General features: G+C 42.8%; 1 protein-coding gene across 1 annotated transcript in view; it reads left to right on the plus strand.

Moving 5' to 3' along the window:
• PCLO (piccolo presynaptic cytomatrix protein) overlaps positions 1 to 10,151 on the plus strand; it is a 271,526-nt gene that overhangs the window by 240,897 nt on the left and 20,478 nt on the right. Inside the window, 1 exon segment of the mRNA XM_015422970.1 lies at positions 3,539 to 3,606. Coding sequence (XP_015278456.1) covers positions 3,539 to 3,606 — 68 coding nt within the window.

Genomic DNA, 10,151 nt, shown 5'->3' on the forward strand with positions numbered 1-10,151 from the left:
AAGAGCCAGAGATCGGGGGAAATGGTATCTCGTGGGACTTTTAAGAAGACCAGCAACGTTTTATTCCAAGTATAAGCTTTTGTGTGCAAGCACACTTTTTCTTCTTTAGAGACAGAGGGAGGGCAAGAGCCAGAGGGAACATGACAGAGAGAGACAGAGAGAGAGAGACAGTCCTGTGTTTAAGACCAAAAACGTTTTATTCCAGGTATAAGCTTTTGTGGGCGAACACACTTCTTCACAGAGAGAGCGACAGAGAGAGGGAAGGGGAGGGGAGGGGAGGGAAAGACCAAGAGAGAGCACACCAGGAAGGGAGTGATTTCTAATAGTAGTAGAAAGAGTCCAGTAGCATCTTTAAAGACTAACAGAATTGTGGTAGGATATGTGCTTTTGTGAGTTATTGCTCACTTCTTCAGACTCGTTTCCATTTATTCTTTGCATCCTCCGGTACCAAACTGAGACCTAAGTTTCCTTTCTCATTACCAATGCTGATATCTCTACCTGTTTGCATATCACACCTAATCCAATCACGCCTACTATTGCCATTCGACATCTGAAATCTTCTTTATAAAGTTTATATCTCCGGCACCTTGTGTTACATTTTATGGCACACATGGCCCAGCCTGACAAAGTGACATTTATGTCAGATCTGGCCCTTGTAACAAATGAGTTCGACACCTCCAATAGAGTGTTCAGAGCAGCATTAACATATGGCAGCAGGAGGTTAAAAGAAGCCATCTATCTTAATTTTTTAAAAAGATTTTTTATTGCATTTTCTAAACTAAACCTCTATGGGGTCAGGGGAAGAGAACAACCTACAACTATGAGTAACAAGAGATCATTAATACATATTTTGAATTAATCGATGTTTCCCTAATATCAAAACGGTAATACATGAGAGTTATTGCAATAAAATTGTAGAGAATAAAACAAGCATTTAAAAACAGATTTGACTAAAGTGTATGCTTCTTAGCTTAAAGTTATTGATTAATAATAGGTATCAGACAGTCAGAGTTACATTATAATACTTATTTTCTTCCTTTACATTTCTTTTCAAACTCCCTTTTATTTTTAGGAGGCTTAGGCCCTAATTCTGCTTCAGAGTCTAAGGATTCAGCCGACGAGGAGTTCTTAGAACTTTCTTCATTTTCGTCGTCTTCTTTTTCTGCATGTTTATCGTCCTCCAATTTCTCAGGTCCATCTTTATCTTATTGTTGTTGCTCAAACAAATTTTTTTGCTTTAAGAACAGAGTCAATCTTTTCTTTCTTCTTGTTGAAGTTGAAAATAATAACTTGCGGTGTAATCCATCTGTAAGGGGTGTTATGCTTTTGCAAAAAAAAATGCCAAGTCTCTGTATTGTCTTCTTCTTTTTCTGATCTCAAATGGAATGTCTTTTAAGGTTTTGACTTGTTCTCCTTGGATTTCCAAAACATTTCCTCTTGTCACTTTCAGAATCAAGTCTCTTGTTGACCTTTTTGAGAATTTGACAAATATTTCCCCGGGAAGCTTATTTTTCTTTATATATTCTGGATATGTACGATATATCATATCCATGTCGCTTTGTAACACTTCCGCTGTTAAGCCTACCACTGGGGCCAGGTCCTTACTTAAAATCTCCTTCAGGTCCTCTCCTTTCTGCTCCGGAATGTTCTTAAATCTCATATGCTGATTTGTCCATTTGGAGAAGTAACAGTTGATGATTCTCAGAGATTTTATCCTTTTCCACCACCTCCAATATTTGTCCAAACTCCTTGGACTTAAGATCAACTTTCTTCAGCTTCTTGGTTATCTTCTCTGTTTCTGCTGAAGTTTCTTGGAGTTCCTTGTGCAACGTGCCAAATTTCTGGTTAAGTATGGTCATCTGGTCCACTAGAGGGTGCAAGGCTTCAGCAATCATTTTGGAGAAGTCTATAGTTGCTTCCAGTTTAAAAGCCGGAGACAATGTGCTGGCTGCTCCTGTAAGTTTCGCTTTCGCTGCCATTTTCTCCGAGTGCTGCGTCATTGTTTATAGTTAGTAAGAAGTTTTGAAAAGTCTCTTAAAGTCTCTTAAAGTCTGAAAATATCGCTTTCTAGCTAATCCGCACTGCAGTCCATCAGCATCCGCTCTTTTCAAGCTGTCCCCACCTCCCGCTTTTAACTCAGTTCTTTGGATGTGGGGATTCCCCCCCCTTCTGCTTATTTGGGGCTTTGGGGTGGCTTTACTCTCGATGTTCAGATGGCAGCTCACTAAATGGTAAGTTTACTCCCATTCTTACTTGCGTTTGTTTAAGCAGTAGGGAAGATCGGTCCTGGCGGATCTCTTGCACGCTCAGTCCGGTGTGCGCGTCTAGGTGCCATTGCTGGCTCCGTGCCGCGAGGACCTATCGGGGCAAAGAGGCGCCTCAATTCCTCGGCATTCTGCCTTGGGAGAGGTACCTCTCACGCCCCAGGCTGCAACCCTCCTACAAAGGGTCACGGGGGTCCAAGATCAACTCGGACCCCTCCCCATCGGCACGTTTGCGGGTCGCTCACATCAGAGCAACGATGGAGCACACCCACTTGCGAGTCGCCAAAAACTGGAAGCCTCATGTTTTTTGTTTTATTTGTTAATATTTCCTTTTGTAGGTCTTCTGGAAGAATCAGTTTGGCCTGCAAGATTTCGTATGATTAAAAATTGGTGTATTGTTTAGCCTGTAGAAGAAATTACTCCCTGAAGTAAAAAGATAATTTTAATGTCAGTATGATTCCATAACTTAAGTATGTAATAAGTTGCATTAATCCTTAATAATATAATAAGTTTTGGAGAGCATTGGAGGATAAATACTTCCAAATATTTAGATCAGGGTCCTCTGCTTTTCTTTACACACCCTGAGGTAATGAAGGTAACAGAATCAATAATGTACTTCCATGGCAGATCAAGGAAGTGGCTACCCAGAGGAAATGGTTGTGGACTTCTTTGAGCTTGTCATAGCTGAGAATAGGTCAGCCTCAGTCCCATCTATGTTTCCTGAGGCAGAAATTTTAATGTTCACTATATTTTTAACTGCATTTTTACCAAAAAAAAGATTTTTACTGTATTATGTTTTAATATTTTAAATTGTTATATTTATATGCTGTGAGTCTCCCTGAGCCTGGTTGCAGGGTAGGGTGGGGTATAAATCAAATAAATAAATAAATAAAAGTGTACTAGGGACCTCCCATGGCTGCCACTCAGCCCTGACATTATATTCCTTAGGGTGCATGTTGAGTTTTCGAGGGGGGTTTAATTTACCAAGTCATTTTTTTCTTGCATATGTACACACACACACACACCCAACTATGTGGAGACTCCACACACAAACATCATGGCTGTGAATGGCCTAATTTTGCACACAGGTCAGCCAGTGGTGAGCTGAAATTTGGTGCCCCTGCAGTCCAAGATGACTCCCATGGTTGTGAAGGTCAACGAATGAGCTTCTCTTGATTCACCCTGGAAAATTTTTGTTTATTGACATATCTCTGTGTCACAGCATTATCAGTAGAGAGCTTTGTTAAAGGATCCTCAATTGTATTTTTCAACAGAGGAAAGATGAACCAGAATGGACAAGATGCAATGAAGCCATCAGGAGTAGGATTAACAGAGAGTGAAGGTAAATGAACATGTTAACATCAGATGAATATTACAGAAAATTTTTGTTAGTTTTCAGGGATCAATATATCCATTTCCAGACAGGTTGATACAAATCACAGGGGTGAGAAGGCAGCTCCTGAGACAAAAGCTATGTCCTTAGCTCTCTCCTGTTGTTGGATTCAAAGTTAAGCGTTGTCCACACACACACTCCCTTCGGATTTTCTCCCAGCAGAGGCTGACCACATTGTGTCACAGGTAATACACACGACAACATAGTTGACAATGTGCTGCATTTTATTATTCCCCATAGAAATGTATGGCAGCTACTCACTCACATGAGCAAAAGCAAAGTCCTCTACTGAGGGTGGAGGGGGCTAAATGTGTTGTCTGACTACGGTGATCCTAATGACTGGTGTGATAAGCAGTGAGATCTGGCAAATCATGCTTGCTTTGTCAGCAAAATCCCCTGGGTCTCACATGCCTTCCTTCATGTATTGGTGAAACACATGGATCTGAGATCTACTGCTGTGCCCCATTGCATGTGGGTTTGATTCATCCCAATATGTGGATGTCACTTGCTTGCATATGTCCTTTAGCTGAAAGTAATGCATAATTCATGAATTCTTTTCATAAGAGACTATTGTCTGTTGTGCACAGAGTAATGTCATTTGTAGAGAACGTTCAGCATCCTAGATCTTTTTCCAGCTTTAGTTATACAAATCTTCTCTTATTTGGAACAGTGCAGTGTTCCCTCTAAGCTGAGTTAGTGTGAGCTAGCTCACAGTTTTTTAGCCTCCAGCTCACACATTTTTGTCTTAGCTCAGGAAGGATGGCTTCAGAGCAAACTAATTTATGCAGCAGCCCAATCACTCGCTCACAACTTTAATGCCAGTAGCTCACAAAGTAGAATTTTTGCTCACAAGACTCCACGGCTTACAGGGAACATTTGAACAGTGAGTCTCAAAAACAACATTGCATTCTTCGCATTGCTCCAAGACACTGGAGAAATAAATACCCAGGTTGAAGTCTAAGAGTGTAGACTGCAGTGTTGCTGGGATGCCTGTTTTTAGTCTTCCAAGTGCAGAGAGCCTGAGATTGCAAAAAACCTCTGTAAAGTGGTCTGTTGGTGCCCCTTCAAATCAAGCATCAGTAGAACTGAGAGACCCAAATGGTAATGACGGTTACTGAATGTTATTAATGTTAACTCTTTGTTCTCATTGTTAACTCTTCATATTTGTCATAACCACACCGTTATGCATATTCAGTTCATCCTGATTTTTCCCCTCTCTTTGTTGATGATCTAGTGCATATCCCTGTTAGGGTTGATAACTCTGGGTTAGGAAATTCCTGGAGAATTGGGGACAGTGCCTGGGAAGGTGGAGTTTGGGAAGGGGAGGGAACTTTCCAAAGCATCCATGTTCTCCAGGGGAACTGTAGTGTTAATTCTAGTATAAGTCTGAATGCACACAGGGACAATTCTCCATGTAGCTGTTGTTGCTGCTGCGAAAGCAGATGCATTTGCAAGCAGCAGCTGTGAAGCATCTACACTCGCACCTTCCATGCCTAAGTCCCCCATGGCTGCAGTTGCACCCCCACCCAATGCTCCCTCTAAGCTGTGGAATCTTGTGAGCAAAAATTCTACTTTGTGAGGTACTACCATTAAAGTTGTGAGTGAGCGATTTGGCTTCTGCATAAATTAGTTTCCTCTGGAGCATGTACAGATACTACAAACAGCAGTTGAACAAAGAGGGGTATAAAACCAACTGTATAAAAATTTATGTGGCATTTAAAAAAGAAAATTAAGACATTTCCTGATGGACTCTTATTTTGGACTGTAAAAACATGTTAACATCAGATGAATGTACCTTCTCAGTAACTTCAGGTAAGCAATCGTTCAGAAGATGATAAACCTTAATATGATCAGAAAGGCCTGACATTCCAGCTAAAAACAAGTTTAAATGTTTAGCATGCAGGTCTGCATATAAGTAACAATGAATGAGAATATGTGACATCGATTCTACACAGCCGGAATTACAGAGACAGGTCCTAGGCAAGAATGCAGTCTTATTAAACCTATCCTATAAGACTGCTGATGGCATAGCATTGAATCTTGCCAGGGAGAAGGCTGTCCGAGTTTGGGCAACTTGTAAGAGGGATAAGTATGAAGCCATCCAACCTGTAGTAAGAGGAACTTCAAAACTAAGAGGGGAACAGGACTTATTAGCTAAACTATAAAGCTTTTGCGCTTCAATGTCAAGGATTCTGTGATTGATTAACAGGTACACACATGTGGAAGGAAGCATGGCCAGTGAATCTAGGGAAATGTCAAATGCCAGGATTTTTTCTCTCAATATAAGCTGACCAGTTAGATATTGGGCTCAGTGAGCATTTTTTGCTGAATGAAACTCCCAGTGGCTACGTAATAATGCGAACGCAACCAGAACTTAATCATCATTAGCCACGCTCTTGTTTCTACTAAATTTAGACCAGTTTCTACACAGAGGTCTGCGCAACTCTGCGTAACTCTTTGTTGCTGTAACTCTGGCTGAGAGTTATTAGTCTCTAAGTCTGTCTAAAACTGTTGCTTCTCATTCTTGCTGAGAACTGTTGAGTCTCATTCCTGGTTTTCTGGATCTGACAACTAACAACTTTCGAACTGTTTTTAGAGAGGGCTGGTCAAAATAGGGGAAATTATCAGATAAATTATGCCAGTGCAATCTGATGCTTCAGTAGGCTAATTTTTCATGACTATGAGCCTTGCTATGTTACTTTGCTCCCATGAGTGGACAAAGTTGAAGATTTCCTTCACTCCTAAATTAGGTGGATTTGCTGAGCCAATAATCCTGCCACTACAATCAATTTTGAGGAATGTGCACATTATATCATGTGAATACTTTAATGCACAGACACAGTTCTTACCGGCAGTCTTTAAGCAGCAGCTGGACATACACTTTTCAGGGATGCTGTAGGCTGATCCTGCATTGAATAGGGGGTTGGACTAGATGGCCTGTATAGCCCCCCCCAACTCTGTGATTCTATGATTCTACATCAAAATATATTACATCTCTGTATTAATCTACCAGAATAGCAGGTGAATCAGCCAAAGGGTGCTTATACTTGGGGGTAAGTGACATGAGTGGGACATGCTTGTGAAAGAATATGCAGCATGCTGGAAGAGGAGGATCCAGTCAGTGGCTCTTCCTACTCCAAAGATGCTGGGCTCTCCTAGGCTATACATTCTGCACTTGCTTCCCTAGGGTGTTGACCAGACAGCAAGCCCAGAGAGGGAAACTTGAGAATGCTACACTGTTTCCACAGGTGGATATCCAGGGTTCCAACTTCAAAATGCTTGATGATTATGGCAAATTGATGTTCTGAACTAATTTGTTTATGAGCACAATAGTTGAGAGAGAGAGAGAGAGAGTGATTAATTCAGTAAAGTTATAGCACAGAGACGAATCATTTCTAGCTGCCAGTAGATGTATATTGGTAAGTTTTCAAAGCAGCCCAGCAGAGGTTACCTGGTTGTTAATGCAGCTGGGTTTTTACCATATGCATGTGCAATAATCTAGCATGTTCAGTAGTGACTGAGGAACATCTCCTTGGTTTGTTCCGTTTAGGAATAACGCCACAGATTAAAGTTTCAGCATCTTGAATATGAAATCACCTAGTCTGAATGTTAGAGTTCCATTTCCCAGTCTAAATAACTTTCACAATTGCTTCTGTGGCTGCTTCTGTAACCTTGAGCGTAGACATGTGGTAGTTTTCTGCTAATGGGCATTCATATACCAGCTTTGATGTCTTTAGCATGAAAGCTCATTTCTGTATCATACCTGTCCTTTTATCACCTTAAAAGTAGGATCGATTGGCTTCACACAAGCGTCACACAAGATGTGGCTTTTAGTAGAGATGATGATGATGACGACATTTGGAACTCAGAAAAGGTCCATGTAAGCCTCAGGTTGAGGCTTCTCTCTTATGCTCAAGGGGACATGGCAATAAAGCTGTTTCTCAAATGGCTGAACAATGGGGTTGTAGCCCTCTGCCCATCCATTCCCCGCCCACCCCTTGAATAAAACACAACACAGGTTATGGGTTAAACTGGGAATTTTATTTATCCGTAATCTGATCTGAACCAATACAAAGCACGGGTTGCCTTGGGCCTGCATAGCAAGCCTACCAATAGGGCAAACCCACCCTGGCTCCGAGCCAGGTCCGGGATCCTTCCAGACCTTACTCATCACGGCCCACATGCCAGTGTGTAGAATGGAAGGAAGGGCACATTCCAGTCCATGGCTGCAAAGCCTTAAGGCTTGTCATATGCTCCCCCACCCCGAAGAGGCCCTGTTGTATACTGAGCTCGGCCGCGTGCAAGGCCAAGCCCACACGCAGTCAGGCGAAGAACCCTAGCTTCGCTCTAAGGAACAATAGACCAAACGGATCCTAGCCCGCACCTATCAGATGGCTAGGATCCAAGGTAAGACCTATGGAACTCTTGGCCACTGTAAATATCCTATCACTGGTGAAGGGTGTGTGCTTGGATGTGGTTTGATTCCTAAATATAAGCCGGTCTGTGAGCCGGCATTTTCTCTCTTGTTCTACATCTCTAAATAAAGTATGAGCTGAATCACTTCGCTATGCATCAGGCTCAATACTTTTTAGACCCCCAACTGAGTCACCCTGGCTGCACAGCCCATAGACACCCAGTATGAGGACCCCTGCTATCGCTGATATCTCAGGGTGCTTGCCAATTCCAAATCCCCTCAACCCGTGCTTTTCCCGCCATCAGGGCTTAACCAGCTTTGCCAGGCGTATTTAAACTGCACTCCCTTTGACCATGTGAAGCAGGCGAAAAAAGGCCCCCTCATGGCCAATTCTGAGAGAGGCCCAAAAAAATCCTGCTTAGCCCCGCAAAACGGCAACCAACTAATCCCACGTGGTGCAGAAGAGGGTGGACAGGTGGGGAGTTTGCGCTGGGCCAATCTGAGCATGGAGGGCGGCTGCTGCCAGACCTGGCCAGTGAGCTCACCCTTGGTTGGCCAGTGCTCCCGCGCTGAGCCATGATTGGCTTGCCCCACCTGTGCTTCATCCAAGAAAATGGCGGGGGGCAGGCAAACGCTGCCGCCTGCTCCATGTGCAGGCACCGGTCTTTGGGAGACCTACAGAGGAACACTCAGCACCTCTTCCTCAGGAGCTGACTGGGGGGAATGACTGTACCACCAATTCACTGTAAAGAAACAGAAGGGGAGAGAGGCCTGAAGAGCTCACATCGCTCAGTACTTGCTAGAAGTTCTCTTGCCTTCCTTTTACATTTTAAAATGGTTAAGATAACCCAATAACAAACTACCATTTCCTTTAAAAATAGCTTCTTTGTGAACAGAAAATTGTATGGAAACCTTCAGCCAGTTTATCAAGTATGAAACTTCTCCAACATTTTTAAACTTTCTGTTATAGAGGCAACCTCCCACCCCCACATTCCATCCCCCAGACTCCACACTCATTTGATGGAGCAGTGGGAGAAAAATGAGGGGATTGACTGTGCAGACAGGGGGGGTCAACAGTGGGAAGGCTTCTAATGTCCTGGCCCCACGGGTGGACCTCCTTATGGCACTGGTATTTCTGGCCACTGTGTGACACAGAGTGTTGGACTGGATGGGCCTTTGGCCTGATCCAACATTGGCGTCTCTTATGTTCTTATGCTGGGATTGGGGGCAGTTCCATTTTTTCCCCATTACTTAATAAAACAATTCCTCAAGGGACTTGACAACCTTAGCCGTTCTAGAGAACCCATAGTCCCTCAGTGGTCCTTATCATTAGTCTTATCGCAGTTGATGAACAAGGTCCTTACATAATGGCTATCTATCAAACTATAGCTGTGGAACACATCATAGAACACAAAGAGCCATTTACTGCAACTGACCATAGCCAACACTGTACTTTTTTTTTTTGTACTGGGCAAAATTAGTGCACAATAATGCTTCTAGTGGTAAGAGGAATTAACTGGGCTGTTTTGGCGAATTTGCTTCATAACGGGCATCTTTTCAGTGGGATTTCTTCCCTGTGGGATCTTGTGCATGCAGAGCCCGTTGCAATAGAGGTAACTGCTTCAGATGCTCAAATTACGGGGGTGTCTTCCTTAGCTATGGAATCAAGTGGTACCTACCATGGATGGGTGGTCAGGATGCACATGTAGTCTAGTCAGACACATATCTGCATGAATAAGGCCCTCTTTCCCGTTGCAGTCCATGACAAAATTGCACAGTGTAAGGAAGTGGCTTCCTCCTTCACTGCATCTGGCTGTACCCAACAGTAAAAATCTATTTACCACAACTTAAGATCTATGGTAAGGCACTAATATAAACTTGGAAGAAATAATGACACCCTAGATAGACCTGACTATCATCAGCAAAATTTATTACTATTACTAGGGAGTAATACAAGCACCAAGCAAATATAATCAAGATAAAGATTCCAAACACTCAGAGTATAAACAAATTATTCCGGAAAGGGGGGTGGGGTTAGTACTGCTGCCCATCTCATGTTTCAGCAGGAGTCCAACACCAA

The sequence above is a fragment of the Gekko japonicus genome, unplaced genomic scaffold, assembly GCF_001447785.1.
Source record: "Gekko japonicus isolate JY-2015 unplaced genomic scaffold, Gekko_japonicus_V1.1 scaffold145, whole genome shotgun sequence".
Classification (NCBI taxonomy): Eukaryota; Metazoa; Chordata; class Lepidosauria; order Squamata; family Gekkonidae; genus Gekko; species Gekko japonicus.